The sequence below is a fragment of the Pogona vitticeps genome, chromosome 2, assembly GCF_051106095.1.
Source record: "Pogona vitticeps strain Pit_001003342236 chromosome 2, PviZW2.1, whole genome shotgun sequence".
Classification (NCBI taxonomy): domain Eukaryota; kingdom Metazoa; phylum Chordata; class Lepidosauria; order Squamata; family Agamidae; genus Pogona; species Pogona vitticeps.
Genome location: NC_135784.1, coordinates 275584671 through 275603721, shown reverse-complemented (window position 1 = coordinate 275603721; position 19051 = coordinate 275584671). Strand labels below are relative to the sequence as shown.

Here is a 19051-nt window from a genome sequence, read left to right as displayed (position 1 = left end):
GCTACCTTGCAACAAGCTTTAACATTTTTACCTATTTGTCTTGCTCTGCACTTTAAAACAAAAGGTCCGCCTAAGAAATGATGTTGCAACTTGCATTTAATTGGTCTTGCAATTAGTGTGGTTTTGTTTTTGTTTTCAGTTGAAGTAACATGTCAAAAAGGGACGTGGTGGCGCTGCGGGCTAAACCGCAGAAGCCTGTGCTGCAGGGTCAGAAGATCCGGCAGTTGTAAGATCGAATCCATGCAACGGAATGAGCACCCGTCGCTTGTCCCAGCTCCCGCCAACCTAGCGGTTTGAAAGCATGCAAATGCGAGTAGATAAATAGGGACCACCTCGGTGGGAAGGTAAACAGCGTTCCGTGTCTAAATCACACTGGCCATGTGACCACGGAAAGATTGTCTTTGGACAAAAACGCTGGCTCTATGGCTTGAAGAGTGGGATGAGCGCCGCCCCCTAGGGTCGGACACGACTGGACAAAAATTGTCAAGGGGAACCTTTACCTTTACCTTTAACATGTCAAAATCAGGGCCGGTTGGTTTGGGATGGGGCAGAACTGCATGGCACTTAAGCTTCTTTCTTCCTTTTTGTCACATATATGCTTGAAATTGTGAGCTGATCAAGCAGAAGAGCCACCAGCTTGATCTATCTGACAGAGATGCCCCCTGCTCTTCAAATTACATAACCTACACCCCCTTTTTCCTTTCGTATTCCTCAGCTTATTGTCTGCCTCCCCTTCCTCTCAGCTTCCCCTGCCGTTTCCACTTGCTTTGGCAGATGCAAGAAGACTAATAAAATATTGAGCACTTTCCATTGTACTGATTCTGGAGCTGGCTCTTCATGCACGTTTCTTGTATATTTTCACATAACTACAATGTTTTATTGTTACTGCTTTTTGTCCGAGTAGACTTGAAATAATTTATGGCACATTATGATGACTCATTTGTAGGTGTCTAAACACCGGCTTTTTTGCAGCAGGATTTAGGGACTTATTCCCACAAACCAGCATAGGTCATCTCTGTGTCCACAGATACAGTCTCACCTTTACATAGACCCTCCAGAAGATCACAGAAGCAATAGTAGGTGACAGATGTTCTGTCTCTCCCTGCACCTCTGTCAAGTGATTTGCAGGATGGCATGTGGAAAAATACAGTGTAGAAAGCAGTTTCAATGGCACTTCCACAGAATTCTGAATGCCCCATGAACTCCAAAATACTGGAAATACTGTAAAGACACGGGCCTAAATCCTATTGCCTGTCCCAACTAGAATAGATCTACAGAATCAACTGTTGAATGACAAGTGAGCATTCATGTAAATCCCATTTATTCAATGGGTCTACTCTACTTGGGAGTATCAGAAGGATTCTGGCTATAATTTAACTTACCCTTATCTTCAGAAGGATAGTTACAAACCTAAGAGGTCTCCTGTAGAGTAGCCCTGTGGGTCTATCACAGTGAAAACACAAATGGCTTAGGACATTTTAAAGATGAATATGGCTTTGTTGTTTTGCATGCAACTTCATTGACTATAACCCACTGCATCTGTAGAAGTGGACTACAGTCCATGAAATCATATGCAGACGTAAATGTAAGATAACATCTCTTCATTTGTAAGGTGCCACAAGGCTCTTGGTTGTTTGAACTTGAGTTCTTCATGCCTAGAAAATCCAGGGAGGGCCATCATCATTCAGAATGGACATGATGGCACATAATTGTAGTTGTAGATGCAAATAAAGCAAACAGCTTTGCATCTCCTAACAAAGGGCTATACACCTCTCCATAAAGAACTGGAAAAACTAACAAAGTACAGAGATCTGGCAATTGAAGCATCTCGCCTCTGGAAGAAACACACTTCAGTGGTCCCTGTAGTCATTGGGGCTTTGGGAACAACATCAAGAAATTTCACATAATACCAGTCAATGTTTTTATAATTTTGACTCTGCCTGGTGCTTTTGAATAATAATAATATCATCAAAGTATCTACCCACGGGGTGTTCCTTTTTTTTTTTTTTTGCTACGATAACTCCCAGAATCCCCTACCGAGCATGGCCAATGGCTGGGTGATTCTGGGAAGTGTAGGCAACAAAGCCCTGAGAATTCTGATGGCTACTTCTTAACTGCACACTATCCTCAGATATCTTTCCACATGGAAAAACATGTCTTACCACATAATAAAACCGTTCCTTCTCTGTGCTACCCCATACCATTGGCTGCATCAGCTCTGCAGTGCTTGGAGCCCTTTTGAAAATGCCACACACACACACACACACACACCCCGTAGTGAAGCATGAATAGGGAACATGTCATTGGACTACTCTTTATCAATTGCAGCCAGGACGGTATCTTCTGGGAGATACCATCGATGAATACCTAAAAAATCAAACTGTCCCCATCACTGCTGAAAGAAAGAATCTAAGTCACAGATGAAATTTGTTTATTAATTTATTTGCTCCACTTAAACGCCCCCAAAACTCACACTTTTTTGTATACATGTGTGCGCGCACATAGAGTGATAATGCTGTATCTCTATGTTTAAATAATCTGCAGCAAGATCTTATTTCTGTCACTGCATCACCCAGAATATTTCTACTGTCTGTGTTTTCCTGGCTAAAGCAGTTGTGTTTCTAGATATGGGCATCTTACTCCTGAACAGAAATTCTGCTTTTGGAACATTGTGTTTGTTTTGATGGCATTCCACCCACTGAGTTATAAATTGCACACTATGAAACCCGTCATAAAGATATAATACTTGAGGAATTTCTTTTGGTTTTCTGATATTTATTTTTCCAAACATTTTGTTTGAGAGAAAATGAGATGGCTATCTGCTGTTTCCTTATTTTTTTTGCAGGAAAGCTAAGGGTTGTTGACTTCCTCTCCCCTCCCTTCCTTCCTTCTTTCTGAAGGTACAGAACTCATCTGAGAAAAAAAAAAGAGAACGAAGTGATTGTTCCTGTTCTCTTTCTTAAGTCATTTGGAACACTGTCCCTTCACGTTTTCTAAATTCACTGCGGCTCATACACAAAAGAAGTAAGAGAAGCTGCCAATTAGGGAGCAGGTACAGATCTTGGGTTGCCCATCATTACAGTGTCAGCAACCGGTAAGTTCATCATCCTTCCATACGTATTTAATGTAAGATGTGAAACTTGAATAAATAAAACTTGGGATATCAAATATATCCTTTATGGGCCAAAAGATGATTTGATTTGAGCTACAAGTTATTAAATTACTTTGTGCTACGCATCATTTTCCGAGATAGCCAAACAAACAGGTTAAGATTTAAGAAACAAATATTTGAAAATAGAAACTTTTCATGCCTCTTGCTGTACTTTTGAAGCCATTAAATTCCCTTTATTTTAAATTCCCTTTATGCAGGCAGGCGTGCAAGACACAATGGGCATTGTTCCACTGATCAGAACAGTTTGCTCGCTTGTCACATAGTACCCAGATGCCTGGTCCAGCCTAATTTCAAGCTCCATGGGAAAATTTCAGGTGTTTCAGAAAACACTCTTATCTCCTCTAATCCGAGAGAGAGTCGGAAGAGAATGTGAAGGAATAGGTGTGAATCCTTCTATTTCTTTTGAGGCTTTAGGTCAGCACAGGCTTAGGGGCCACCTTGTTACAAATATGAGGCACAGGAAAAAAAAATTAACCACAGCCCAAAGTGGCTAGCAGACTGATACTTTTTTTTTCTCCCCTACTCCTGTCTCTCTCTGTGTGGAAGGTTAGCAGAAAGGCAGGACTTGTCTCTCTCAGTACTGTATAGCCGTACGTGCCATACTTCACCTGCCGTTGACTTTTAGAATTGTTTCATATGGAGGTAATACCATTTTTATTCAAATTTTTATTTGCTGGCACCATTTTTATTATTATCGATTTCTAAGAGAAAGAAGAAAGCAGGGAGCATACTGTAGAAACAGTGCATTTTACATGCTTATTGTTAACATATCAAGTGGTGTCATTTGTGAGAGACCACCAGCACCAATAAACATCATTCTACATCATAAGCCGGGATTCATTTTTAAATATACTGTACAAACATAACTGCATGGGGTTGCATTTGTACATACATGTGAGAGCCAGCAGTAATTTCTTTGTTGTGAAAGTTGTAGATTTAGCATTTAAAAGCTTTGAGTTCTGCTTGCTCAGTCACTAATCATGCCCTCCCAGTATCTTGTTTATGGACATTTTTAGCTACCAAGTACATGGTCGTAAGCTACAAAATCTCCCTTTCTTACCAAGGTGCAGATGCCTGCCAGCACTTGATCCTCACACTCCCCACTCAAAAAAGACAGCTTAATAAAAGAGCCTAAATTGATAAGAAAGGGTGCAAACATGGTTTCTAAAATATAAGGTTTGCAGGACACAGAAGCCCTAGACATACCACCCCCAAGGCACAGTTTTGAATGCTAGAAGAAGAAGATATATAAACATGAAGAATTACTGTCTGAAGCCATCCATAACTAAGCAGTGGTGGTAGGATGATATTTTAGATCCTGTCGATGCTCAGTTATGCATGGCTTTAAGACAGAATGATAGGCCAGCATTCTTTTAATTTCTACCAGTTGCGCAGCTTTCCACTCCATGAATGTTGGCGCTTGGGCAATAGGACATTCAAGCTCCCCTTGTATATGCAGTAGGTGTGTTTTTTTAAACAGGGTGATCTATGGCTCAAACAACAGGGGACTGGCAGTTGTGCTGAGCACTATGCCCATGGGGTGTTATGCACCCTGCTTCTGAGCAGGATTCTGGACAGAAACTCATTGAGCTCTTGATATTTAATTGATGCTTAATTATTTTTTATATATGTTAGCTTGTAGATTCTTGCAAGGAAGGTGTCAGTTCATTGTTTACCCCAAAGCTTGTTTCTGAGACTTGATTAGATAATTTATAGGCAAAGCAAAGATCTCAAACATCCCTTTGTCACATAGTACAAACGTACTTCTTTAGGCAGATTTGTTTATTTATTTTAAACATTTCTATCCCATCTTAGAACTCAAAATGTTCAAGAAATAAAGCAAGAAATTAAAACAAGATTGGGAATATAATAAAACGGTGAAAAGTTAATAATGCATAACACAATAAAATCTCAAATATCAAAGACACAACATAAAAGTAACAAAAAGAAAAGGAGAGCATTACACTACCTTTCACCACTTATTGACTCTGGAAGGCTGATGCATGAAATAATATCTTAATCTGCTGCTTCATTCATAATAATTTTCAAATGCATTTAGTATTTTACGTCTCTGACACTCAAACCGGATGTTAATCTCCACAATGTCCTGTCCAAAGACAGGTAATATTACCTCCCAGAATTCCAAAGCAAGCATGGTTGGAGAACATAGTGCGCATGTAGTTCTGGGGGCTGTAGTCCAACAGAGTAATATTCGCAATCTAAGGTTCTATCAGTGATGAGGAAGAATTCCTACCAAGGTGTCCATTCTAGTCCGCTTGCCCAGTACTACTCCCTCCGTGTCAATTGGCTGGTAAGGTGAAAATCTGTAAGCTGAATGGGAATTCCCAGTATCTTGACTATAGGTAGGATCAGTGTAATACTGGAGTGTCAGCCTATTTTGAGAAATTGGGCACAGTGTCAGCACTTAAAGAATCACACCAGAAAGTCAGTTACCAAGAAGTAGGAAAATATTTATCACAGTTAATACATGGAATAAAATTTTGTTAAAACTGGGAGGAATTTGGGGAATCTATCTGATGGGCTTCCTTCATCACAGTCCAGTGATTCATAGCTTACTATGTTTTTGGACAATAATTAATGTTTTGGGCAATAATTTCCAGAATTATTAAGTTTTTGGACAATAATTCCCAGAATTCCCCAGCTAGTTCTGAGTGATAAAATATTTGCAAATATTTGAAGGATGGCATCAAAGTTGTTTTCAGAGTAGTCTGGTCCAAAATAATTGCTTTTTATGTTGTGGCCATCCAGATGTTTTTAGACTTCCACACCTTTAAGTACTTGCCACTATCTTGTACTGTCTAGAACAGATGAGAGTTGGAGGCTAAATACATCTGGAGAGCCATAATTCCTCATGCCGTTGAAGGGCCTATTTGAGTCCTATGTTATCTGGGCTGGGGAGAAATTACAGGGTCTTATTGTGACTGGAATCTTTCAGCTCTTCCGAATTGTTATATAAAATGCTGCGGATGAACCTGCTGAGCACTTAGGCATCTTAGTTATACATGAATGTCATGTGAGCCCTGGAACTAAGCTCACACTTAGCATTTCAATGGCAATGGGATATAAGGGGTACTATCACCCCTCTCTTGTTTAGTTTCCAGACAGTTGTGCACCATCTGTTTATGTGTGCATGTTTCCCAAATATATTGCCATATTTCTCTAAATGTTTTTGCTCAGTACTTTTTAGAAGGGTCTTTGGCTGAGATTTATTAGCAAGCAGTCTGTTGGAGATTATGTCGAACAAACAGTGATGTCACAGTAAGGACAGTATATGCTGCCCTCACTTTGAAATGGGTTCTGAAACAACTTCATCATATAGTAACATTTGATGAGCAAAGTGCTCAACATCATGAAGTCACTTCAGAGCAAGGGCAGGGCTCACCACTGTCTGTCTGTATTGGCTGAATGACCATCATATCTAGTTTAGAGTAAGGGCAGGAGACACTCCTTCACTCTGAAGGGGGATTATAAAGCGAAAACGTTTGTTCCTGTTCACAATTTCCTCCTACTCAAATCAGCACTGCAGATTTTGCAATATCTAAAACCGTTTGCAAAGTAACTGCTAAGTTGGCTTAGTTCTGCCCAGAAAGTTTCTACCCTGAAACTTTTTAGGTTATCCTGGTTCATGATCTCAGGATCAAGCTAACAAGGGAATCATATACCCTATGATTAACCACTTTCCCCCTCCCAGAATGTGATTTCCTCGGAGATATGTGCCATGACAGTCAGACTTGCAAATTAAGTGCATTTCCAATTACCAATTACAAACAAAAGCATGACTAAATGCAAGATATGGAGGTGAGGAAAATCACATAGTATGACAAGAATATGTCTTTCACCAATTGAAGGAGAACCCTTCTTAAACATGCTAAACTAGTCTAACCATCGATTAGTGTGGGAACTTGTGCTTGCTACAAGTAGTGGAAGAGCTGAGGATAATGTGACTAGAATGGTGAATGTGTTCTGAATTGTAGCTTCTTCTGTGATTGCTTTGCCTTCCTGCTTGTCAATCTACTCAGCCAAGATTCTCTTCTTCATTTGTTTGTATTCTGCACCAGCTCTTAAAAGAATTGTAAAAATCTTCAGTTCCACTTTAGCAATGTTGATAGGAAATAAATGAAGTCAGGAAGTGATTCTTGCTGGGGGAAAGAAAAGAAACTTGATTCTGTAATGCAAATCATACCTGAAGGTAAATTCCCATAGAGAAGTGAGATACCAGCCAGCTTCTCATGCACACATCCAAGAGGCTGGGGGATAACGTTTCCACTACCTACTTCCTGCTTTTCATCTCATGTAAGGTCAGGATGATCATGGTTAGCTGATCAGCTTCCCGTGCCAACAATGTTAATCACAGTAAACAGCTAAAGTAAAATTCAGTTGCCAATCTGTTTGATAGCTGCACATGGAATAGAATGACAGGATGTCATCTTGTCCATTGGCTCAGGCAGCAAAGATCAAGATGGCATCCCCTTGGGATAGACCAGCCTGCAGACCTCAGCCCTAAACCTGAAAAGACCTTTGGTGGTATCGGCATGCAGGAACACTGAGACATGTGTTATATGTTTGCCCTCCCATTTAGCCTTCAGGTGTACCAATTGATCTTCCACATAAGATTATTCAAGGTGGTTTTTTTTAAGACGTGTTTTGTTGTGGAAGCTGCCAGGAGCAGCAAAGCTGCAATAAATATATACAGCCATCATGGGCACCAAGCGGGTGGTGGCCATGGAATTGCTGGTCGTATAGGGCAGACCTTTCTAAAGTAAAGGATGTGTGCATGCCCAACTGTCTGATTTTTCTCTCTTGTTGAGAAAAATGCCTTTTTCTTCGAATTTTCCCCGAACAACGTGCTTTGTCTTGTTATGCACAGCTATGGAATTAAATGTGCAATGGAAGCATTTGTTACTTAATCCCCAGGACACAAATGTTTTCTCTTATTAATTGGTTTTCAGTTCTGGTTTACTATTTGATAAAACACTCTTTCTACATATGGGATTCCTATACTACCTAGTATAACCCCACAAACTGGACAAATGCATTGGCAAAGCAGCTAACATGTTCTCTAGACTCACAAAGAGAGTATGGCTTAATAAGAAGCTGATAGTATATACAGTACCAAGATCCAGGTCTATAGAGCCTGTGTCCTGAGTACTCTCCTGTACTGCAGTGAGTCCTGGGCCCTTTGTGCATGGCAGGAGCGGAAGCTGAGCATGTTCCAGCTGCGATACAAGGATATCTGCAAGCGGAATCTGAAGGCCTTAGGAATGGACCTCAAAGGATGGGAAACTTTGACATCTGAGTGTTTAGCCTGGAGGCAGGCAGTGCATCATGGCCTCTCCCATTTTGAAGAGACACTTGTTCAGTAGGCCGAGGCAAAGAGACAGTCCCAAAACTGACAAAATCAGGGAGCTGGACAGGGGACAGATTGTATTTGTCTTCAGTGTGGAAAGGAATTGTCACTCTTGAATTGGCCTTCTCAGCCACACTGGACGCTGTTCCAAGTCCTCTATTCAGAGCACGTTACCATAGGCACTCGAGACTGAAGGATGCCTAATCAATAACACCACAGAAACAATATCTCAGGATGAATTTTGGTATGTGTTCATATTCACATGGAAGAGGAAGAAAAAAAGAGGAGGAAGATTGTATTCTTTTTTTTTAAAAAATTAATGCATTACTTTATATATCTACAAATGTCACATTTAAAAAAGGATTGCTAACAAAACTACTGTATTTTGTGTGATCAGACTGCATTGTTTTAGACCCTGTGGTTTAAGGGAAACATGAAGAGATTAGCAGCTGGTGGACAACTCAGTGAGTGTTGCAGAGTTTTGAATTGTGGTTAAAATACTGTGGCTGCATCACAGAAGTGCTGGGACTGAGATTAGAGTTAGCTTCAAGTCTCCTCAAAATAGACCACCCCTTTTTGTCTTATTAACTGCCAGTTACAGTCTCAATAACTTGTTAAGGCACTGGTAACAGAAATAATAAAACATTTTCATTTACTCATACTTGAACAGATCAAAAACAGCATACTGTCCAAAAAATGATTACTTAAAACAACAGACCTCAACAAACTCGCTGTTGACAGCTTTCAGCAGACTCCTGAAGACTACATTCTCACTACATTAATTGCAAACTGTCAAGAGACTGAAAAGAGAGGAGAAAAGACACTTGAGAGGCATGGAAATCGGAAGCATGGAAGGAACAATTGGTTACTGCTGGATTAACTGACAGTAATCCCAGCCCAGAAAGCCCATCCCAGCCAAACCTACCACAGGCATACAAGGTTGGAATGACCCCAACAGTGAGTTGCAGCATCTGCCTTGCAATGTCAGGAGTTGAGAGTTCAAATCCTTACTGTGCCTCTTGGTAGAAAAGTCAGCCTGTGTAGCCTGTACAGTCTTAAAGCCCCACCAGAAGAAAGTAATGGTAAACCATTTCTGAATATTTTATACCTAGGAAACTTTGACAAGGGTCACCATAAGTTAGAATCAACTTGATGACATGTTGTTCTCAAGATAATGACAAAAGTCTAGAAATTATCATTTAGTATTGATACTTGTATCCTGCTTGACTTAGTGGGATCTCTACTCTGGACAGTCATTACAAAGTAATATAAACCCTAATTCCAACCCAACCTTTCCCAACATAGTAAATGGACAGTACACCCCGAACTAATGAAACAAAGTAAGTAAACAAACCAGATAAAACCAAGTGAGTAAACACCAATTGATGGTGACAGCTTTCAGATGATACAAGACTGCAGAATCCCCTTCCCAAGCAGGAGAATGTCTTTAAAGGCTTTCCTAAATAATAGTTTTGAACTGCCTTTTAAAAATCTGGAGGTAGGAGCTTGCTGGATCACTAATGGAAGGCAATTCCAAGGAGCAGATTTTCCTTCATCAAAGGTTTTCAGGGAAGCTACAGAAGCAGATTTCCTGCATTGTTAAGAAATAAAACTACAGGGCTTCTTAGGTTTCTAATGCTTCTATGACCAGAATCCTACTGCAGTTTTATGTAAGATTTTGCAGCACTTGCCATGGCTAATTGCAAATAATTGCAGAGGGTGCTGGTGTTCATCTTGGTTATGCATGAGGTGTATGACCCTGTACATGACTTAGTCATGCCCTGGTACCTCATAAAGAAGCCACAATTAGCCATAGCAAGTTTTGTAAACCTTACATAAAACAATAGGATTCTGGCCAATTATTATATGGCTGGAATCCTATTGGTGGAGCTGTATATTCATAAGGCTGATGACATCATCAGCTACAGACATTAATATTAATTTAGAGTTTCCCATTCCCCTCCCCCACCTCTGGTTCTGAGGCTCCCTTGGGATCTCTTTTGAATCTTGGGACAATGGGAGAGATGGAGAGTGAATATCCAGAAACTGCAGCTAGCAATCCTGATTTTGATTTGGGCTGTGTTTCCTTTTCCTCCATGGCTTAGGGAAATTAGAAATCACCATTAAAATGTCAGTAATGGAATGGACAGAGAATAGAAGCTAGAGTTTGTTGCATCATGTCTTCAGGAGAGATTACACTACAGAGAATTCTGTCAAGAAAAGCAGGAATTCCATAACAGCTGAAAGCATGGGATTGTCACAGCTGTGGCTTTTCCCAGCTTCCATAGTTTCCAAATTAGCTTGGTTTGTTTTTTGATTGATCTTCAAGAAGAAGTTGTGAGTAGCTTAATCTGCAAGTCTAATTTTGCAAATAGGAAAATCTGTCTAAACTATCTCTCTGGTACTCTAATGAGATTTCAGTTCGAATGATGGGTTTTCTGTAACACACGGGTTGGCCTCTAAAGCACTGTATGACTGAGAGTTGCTACAACTTCAGCAACACTTCGCAAGTCATCCGAGTGCAAACCAAGACAGAAGAGGAGGCGCGTTGGCCATCCTAGCTAGAAGAGTAGAAGGGATTTAGGAATCAGGAGTCTGTCAAACAGGTAATAAATAATGATGTCACATTAAGCCAGGAAAACACCCCATAGAAATTAGAATAATGGGGAATCAATTTGGTTCCACAAGTTCTTTCCACCTGTGTTGAAGTTTAATGCCCACTGAATAAATTATTTCCCACCACTGCACACACCAGTCAACCTGATAGAGAAAGCCCTCTCCTGTGTCCCCACCAAAATGCACCTATGTAGGTGGTAGGACTGAGAGAAAGCCATCTCTTGATGAGTTTGACATCCAAGCAGTCTTCTAAAGGGAGACATGGTCCTTGAAATAGCTTGGACCCAAGCTATTTTGGGCTTTATAGGTTTAAACAAGCATTTTGAATTTTGCTTGGAACTGGATAAGCAGCTGGTGGAGCTGCAGTAACGGGGGGTGGGTGGGGGTGGGATGTGTATTATATCAGGGGTCCCCAACCAGTTCATAGCCTGGGCCAGACCGGACCACAGAGACAGCTCTCCCACCCCCGATGCACCCTCCGGCACAGCCCCTTTGTGCATGTGCGCAAGTGTGCCCGTGTGAGAGTCCCCACCCCTTTGCGCATGTGCACATGCCCCTGAGCACCTCCACATGTCCACGAGTACAGGGGGTGCTGTTTGGCCATTTTCTGAAGGTTTTTCTTCCTAACGTTTTGCCAGTCTCTGTAGCTGGCATCTTCAGAGGACAGGAGTTAGAACTCTGTCTCTGTTCTGGTGTAGTGTGTGGAATAGCTGACTATTTATAGCTGTGGGATCAGCTTTTTGTCCTTTTCTGGAGATTGGGTGATTATGGTGATCAGGTTTTTTTTGTTATGGATGTATTGTTTTAATGGGGGTGAAAGATGATGTGTCACTGTAATTGATGGGTGTCATTAGCTAGTCTTTCGTGTGCAGTGATCACCGGTCCTTGTGGCTGGGTAGAGTTTGTTGACTTTTTGCAGGCTGCATTTTTCAGTGCTGGGAACCAGGCTTTGTTGAGTTTTAGACTTTCTTCTTTTTTTGTTGAAGCTCCGCTGGTTATTGTGGATTTCAATGGTGTATGTGGATTTCAATACAAACAACAATGATTTAAGATATGCAAATCATACCATCTTAGTAGCACAAAGCAGGAACGATCTAAAATTACTTTTAGTGAAAGTGAAAGAACAAAGTGCCAAAGCAGGACTGCAGCTGAATGTTAAATAAACAAAAATCATGACTACAGAACTAGCATTGACAGTGAAGAAATGGAAACAGAGATTTTGTATGGATTAGTTCTGTTGTCAATCCAGATGGAAACTGCAGCCAAGAAATCAGGAGAAAACAGACTCAAAAGGGCAGCAATGAAGGAATTAGAAAACACCATGAAGTGTAAAGATATGTCACTAGAGATCAAGACCAAGATCACCCACATTCTTGTAATCTTGATCACTATGTATGGGTGTGGAAAGCTGGGCAGCTAAGAAAGTTGAAAGGAAAAAAAACTGATGTGTTTGAAATGTGGTGCTGGAGAAGAGCTTTGTGGATACCTTGCACTGCCAAAAATACACCTAGGTCAAATCAAGCCCGAACTATCTCTGGAGACAAAAATTTGAAAACTGAGGCTGTCGTACTTTGGGTACATCATGAAAATGCAAAATTCTCTGGAAAAGACAATAATACTGAGAAAGGTTGAAGGCAACAGGAAGAGAGAAAAGCCAAATACAAGATAGACTAACTGCCTAAAGGAACCACAGGTTTGAGTTTACAAGAGCTGAGCAGGACAGGGCATTCTGGAGATCACTCATTCATAAAGTCACTATAAGTCGGAGGCCACTTGATGCAACAGTAATCAATGCTGAATCAAGAGGCTTTATATTCGTAATAATAATAATAATAATAATAATAATAATAATAATAATAATAATAATAATAATAATAATAATAATAATAATAATAATAATAATAATAATAATAATAATAATAATAATAATAATAATAATAATAATTTGCCATTGAGTCAGTTCCAACCATCCCAAAGTTTTCTAGGTATAAAGTACTCAAATTATGCAAAGGCCGTTTTCCAGCTCCTTCTTCTGCTGGCACACTGGGACCATGTACTTGGCCCAAGGCCACAAAGATGGCAGGGCAGCTCGTATATACACAGCAGGTGATATTGACTGGCTCCTCTCATGGGTGGCTTAGTGGAAATTCCAACTCCAAGTCATTGACTCCAGAGCCAAGGACTATAGTAGCTCAGCCGACCCTATATTTGTGCTCTCTTAACAAGATCCATTCATTCAACAAGTCTACTCTAGCTGGGAGTAACAATTGGATTTAGTCCTCTTTCCCATCTTCCTATTACTACAGCATTCCATGACACACACACACACACACACACACACACACACACACACACACACACACACACACACACACACACACACACACACTGTACATACATAAAACAAAAAATAAAATAAAATAAAACACATCGTGTTTTGGAGTGTGTCCCACTTCTCCAGAGCCGATTTGAAGGAGGCAAGGGAGGAAGGAGAGATTACTTGTGCTGGCAGAAGTGTGATCCAACAGAAATACACTGCTGAATGCTGCCCATTTTAATGCAATCTTAGGTTTTTCCCCAGCAACTGCAAAGCACTGACATGTTGCCAAAGAAATCTGGCAATGATAACCTGCTCTTGGAGAGCTCGGTTCCAACCATTCTGCAGCTATCGGTGAATTGGGACCTTAGCATAACATAGTCCTCTTGAAGACAAATAAGTACAAGACTTTAAAGCTGTAGGAATGAATAAAAGTAAGGTTTCAGTTTAGGTTTCTAAGAGTAAAATGTTTGAATATAATTCCAGCCGTGATCTGTTGGAAAGGTACGGGTGAGCTAAATGTTGATGCCCCAAAACTGAGAAGATAATAGAGGTTAATAAAAACTATGTAGATACCATGAGGAGAGCCAATCATATTGTCAAAATTTTCGTATCACCTGCCAAAGGGTTTAATGGAAGATGAAATATATTAGGTAATGTGCTAATAAAAATGTGTACAACAAGCAAAACTGTGTACACTTCGTATATATTCAGAGATGTGCACAAGTATATATTCAGGTCCTGCCTAAATTTAGGGATAGAATAAATGTAAAAGTGGAAAAATGAGCTCTTGGGTGAATTTCCACCTGGCCACAATGTACTGTCAATCTGTCAATTACATTCTGCATTTGTGATATTCCCAAGGTCTCTCCTTGGTTGTCTCTGCTTGACACAGCTTTTAAAATACCTTCTTCAAAAACTCGTCCATTTGTGATTCTGTTTTAAATTGAAAACAGATGGTAAGAACTCCTTAACTTTTCCACAATCCTTTGGCATTATTTGTGAGCTTACCATATGCCTGGCGGGCTTCCTGCTCCAGGCATATTTAAATGAACGCATGGGAATTTTTTAAAGCCTTTGGCTCTCATATTTCCCTTTTGTAATCCAAACAGCAAACAGTGTCTTGAGATAAATTTATTATTCCTTCCGATTTTGCCTTATAAAATGATAACAGAACCTTGATCTTAAAATTATCATATTTTTCATAGATGCACACACACAACTCAGTCATGGGTTTCTGTGTGTATGTGAATCTGTGGATCTCTTACCAAAGCAATAAGCCAGTTGTAACAATGCTTGTTCTCTGCTTATCCTTTAGACACAAATGCCTTCTGGAGCCCAAACACACATCTTTAAAGCAGATTTGGCACAAAGGAGAAAAATTAATGTAAGTCTAAATGCTGCACTATTGATTCTTATACTATGTGCACGTTTATTTCATAGGCATTGTCTATTAGGTCAAACAGCTAATGCAGATTCCTGGCTTCATTTAAATTGGTGGACAGAGCATTGGAGAAACCAGACTTCGAAGGAGATGCCCAGACTGCTTCATTTTAGCACACACATGGTTTTTCTGCGCCAGCCCTTGCTGTCTACCTTCTAGGCCAGACAGTTGGTGAGTGCACATCAGTGAGCATCTAAGACCCCTTTCCCCTGCTCACCGAACAAGTGGCTGCTGGGGAGAAGTGTTCCATGAGTTAGGAGGATAAGGGTTTATGTGTATGTTGGCAACAGGCCCAGGGACTTTGCCACCTTCACCTACGGATATGAGGGAGTTTATCTAAATGCATGCTCTACTTATCTTTTCAATACCATGTGGCTATCAGGTCAGATGTGATCTGTAGAGATCCTCACAGGGCTTTCAAGATAAGTAAGATAGACATTCCTCCCATGAGTTTCCATGTCTGAGCAGGGATTTAATAATAATAATAATCCTGGAACTGCAGAGCTGAAAGGGACCCTATGGCTCATCAACCCCTGTTGAGGAGGTACAATGGGGGAATCAAAGTCCCAACCTCTGGCTCTGCAAACAGATACCTAAACCACTGAGCTAGAACCCAGGTTTCTGAATTCTAGCCTGTCTCTGTTCACTACACCCTAATGGGTACCACATGCCCTATGTAGATTACAAATGGTCTCTTAACATACTCCTGTTGAATCAGAATCAGAGTGGGGGCACACAGCAATGGTGTTTCACCGCCACACTGGCAGGTACCAGGGCTGGGTTTTATCCAGAAGCAGCATCCTGTAGTTTTAAAGATAGATTTGCCACTTAATCTCAGACTTTCGCAGAGCTAGATGAGAACATTCTGTGCTTGAGGGAAAAAAAAGAATTTTGTTCGTGTTTGGGGCTTTACAGACTGGAGATCTACCATTCTGAACGAACTGGAGTTCTGAGGATACCCTACTTAGACAATGCACATCAAACAATCTTTGGCCCTCCAGATAATTTTGGACTACAGCTCCTACAGTTTCTTACCATTGGAGGGGCTGCTGGGAGAAATAAGTCAAAACATCTATAAGACCAAACATTATCATGGCTTAATACCTAGCACAGAGAGATTAAAAGAATTATTACTTTTTTATTTAAAGGAAGCCAGATGTTGCGAGAGGAGTTAAATGTGGTGAAGAAAGAAGACGGTAATTGTAATATGGACAATACACCGAATCATCCTTTTCCTCTTGGCTTGGACTCTGTCACAAAAGATGCATTGCCACCTGCCAGTGAAGAATTCAGAACTCAGCTTGCCCAATTTGGATATGAGCCTCCACCAGACCTACAAAACTTCCAGGGGTCTTTAGAGGGGGGATCTCGTAAACGCAAAAGCATGCCCACAAAAATGCTTTCTCCAGGAGATTCCACACCTCCCTTGCACAGACCTGAAGAGAACACCACCGGAGGTTCTCCCAGGCCCCCTTTATTATTCCAGCACCACCATGCACAACCAAAGTACAATGCCCACATGATTGACCTATGTAACATTGGCTTTCAGTTCTACAGAACTGTGGAACATTTTGGAGCACAACCTATCAAGGAAGAAACAATAACACCCAATGTGCTATGGCCTGGCCCTACCACATTTCTTCAAACTCCCTATCCATACTACCCTAAAGTTCACCCTACCTTAATGTTCCCTTTTATTATGACCCCTAATTTTCATTTCAGAAGCCCTTTTCCATTGAAGAGGCTTCCAGAGCCATCCTTCCAGAGAAGTAAATTAGGAGAAGAAGATGAAAATAAGCAGAAGGTAGACAGGGTGGATGTGAACATTCAGATTGACGACAGCTATTATGTGGATGTCGGAGGGGAACAGAAACGCTGGCAGTGTCCCATGTGTGATAAGTCTTACACTTCCAAGTACAACTTGGTTACTCACATTTTGGGGCACAGTGGCATCAAGCCACACGCTTGCTCCCGATGTGGCAAGCTTTTCAAACAGCTGAGTCACTTGCACACCCATATGCTGACCCACCAGGGCACCAGACCTCACAAGTGCCAAGTGTGTCACAAGGCTTTCACCCAAACAAGCCACCTGAAGAGGCACATGATGCAGCACAGTGACATCAAACCCTACAGCTGCAGGATCTGTGGAAGAGGGTTTGCCTACCCCAGTGAGCTGAAAGCCCATGAATCCAAGCATGAGAACGGCCGAGAGAATATTTGTATTGAGTGTGGTCTTGACTTCCCAACATTGGCTCAGTTGAAGAGGCACCTAACCACCCATCGAGGTCCCATATCGTACAATTGCACCGAGTGCGACAAGACATTCCAGTACCCAAGCCAGCTGCAGAATCACATGATGAAGCACAAGGACATCCGCCCATACATCTGTACCGAATGTGGGATGGAGTTTGTGCAACCCCATCATCTCAAGCAGCACTCTTTGACCCATAAGGTAAGTCTATATCCTGGTTGCCAAATGGGGAGCTACAGAAACCTTTCTGGGTGAAACACTTTAGTTCAAACACTTGTAAACTGAGGCTGACATACACTGAGGCTGCAGTGTTTTCCCCGCTTACCTGGGAATAAGCTGATCTAAACTCAGCAGGAGTTGTTTATGAACAGGTTAGCATGGGAATGTTGTTATCATGAACATGTCTACTATGATGTGAGCTCAGATGGATGCAGTGGGAACAATTCAAAATAAATGAATACAAAATTGTTTTGTAAAACCAAACCTCTGCTGCCTTTACTAGGGACCAAAATCAGGGAGTAATATATATATATTACATCATAGTACACACACACACAAACACACAAACACACACACACACACACACACACACATTTGATGAATTTAGCTGTTTAATCCTATATATTTGAATTGTTCCCATTGCATCCATCTGAGGATTAAACAGCTAAATTAATCAAACCTTTGAGTGAAAAAATACTGCCATAAGACTTAAAGAAAGTGAAAGTGAAAAGTGGTTATAAAGTTGTTATATTTATTATCTTGTAAAATGCTTTAAAATTAAAGTGCAATTTTTATTGTTGCCATTGTTGTTGCTGTTGTCATATAAAATATTATTTTTATAGAGTTAACAGTGGTGACTTCCCAACAACACTCAGACAGGTGTTTGGATATCTTGGAAATGATATAGTCCCTAACAACCATTAGTGAAAAGAGTATTAAAGTGCGGAAAGAACATTAATGTTCTCCTTATTTCTTATTGTTTTTATCACACAGCTATGACTATTATGCTGAGAGGTTTATTCCTCTGCATTGTCACAAGTTATACTGAAGGAAAGTGTAATAACATTCATAATTTAAGAATAGTTTTAGTAGAAGGACAAATGGCTACATTTAACAATATTTATTTAATAGGTTTATAACCTAGAATTCTTTTTTTGTTTGAGGTAAGGTTACAAAAGTTCCCATGACCAACTGTGACTTAACTGATGAGGTGACGGGTGCCTCACACATCCAATTGCTCAATGAAGATGTGTCTGAGCATCTTGCCAATTAGTTACAATTAGCTGTAGCAAGTCAAGCAACCTTTACACAGACACCAGTTTAATGCCAGCCATTGTGTACCTTTCAGGGAAAAGACCTATCTTACAAACTATGGTCTGCAGTAGGAATGGAGAACCCTTGTCTTCAAGATGTGAAACTGTATAACTCAGACCGCTGCACCCCACCAAACGTAGTTAGTGGCAAAGGATTATGGAAACTGCAATCTAAAAAATATGGATGGAAAAATAATTTTCCTGCCATAGAGTATTTCCTTGCATTTTTGGCTCAAAATCTTTTCCATAACAGAAGTTTCCATAACTTTTTGCGTTTGTAGTGGCAGGCACGTATCTGATTAGGCAAATATATTTCTTTTCATACTGCTTGCATCGGTCTTTGTGAGTTTTGATAGAATTGTGACAAATTCTTTGTGGTTTCCTTTTTGACATTACTGTATAGAAGAGCTACATTTTAAAATATAGGATCTCTTTGCATCTTTGACTTGCAATTCTGGTCAGTATAGGACAGTATTATTAACATTTTGGTGGCCACCACAAAGACTAGAAACATGTTTAGGGAAAAGACAAGAAAAGAGTTCAACACGTTCATTCCTGCCAGAATATAGG

The 19051-nt window shown here is 40.5% G+C and overlaps 1 protein-coding gene across 2 annotated transcripts in view; it reads left to right on the top strand.

The window, feature by feature from the left end:
- The first annotated feature begins 2937 nt into the window (after window positions 1–2937).
- ZNF366 (zinc finger protein 366) overlaps window positions 2938–19051 on the top strand; it is a 31397-nt gene continuing 15283 nt past the window's right edge. Inside the window, exons 1-3 of one of the 2 annotated variants that reach the window (XM_020790221.3) lie at window positions 2938–3094; window positions 14792–14860; window positions 16066–17369. In XM_020790221.3, coding sequence (XP_020645880.3) covers window positions 16074–17369 — 1296 coding nt within the window. In that variant the 5' untranslated portion in view covers window positions 2938–3094; window positions 14792–14860; window positions 16066–16073. The remainder of the gene's footprint in view (window positions 3095–14791; window positions 14861–16065; window positions 17370–19051) is intronic. The other variant, XM_020790223.3, reaches the window with a different exon arrangement.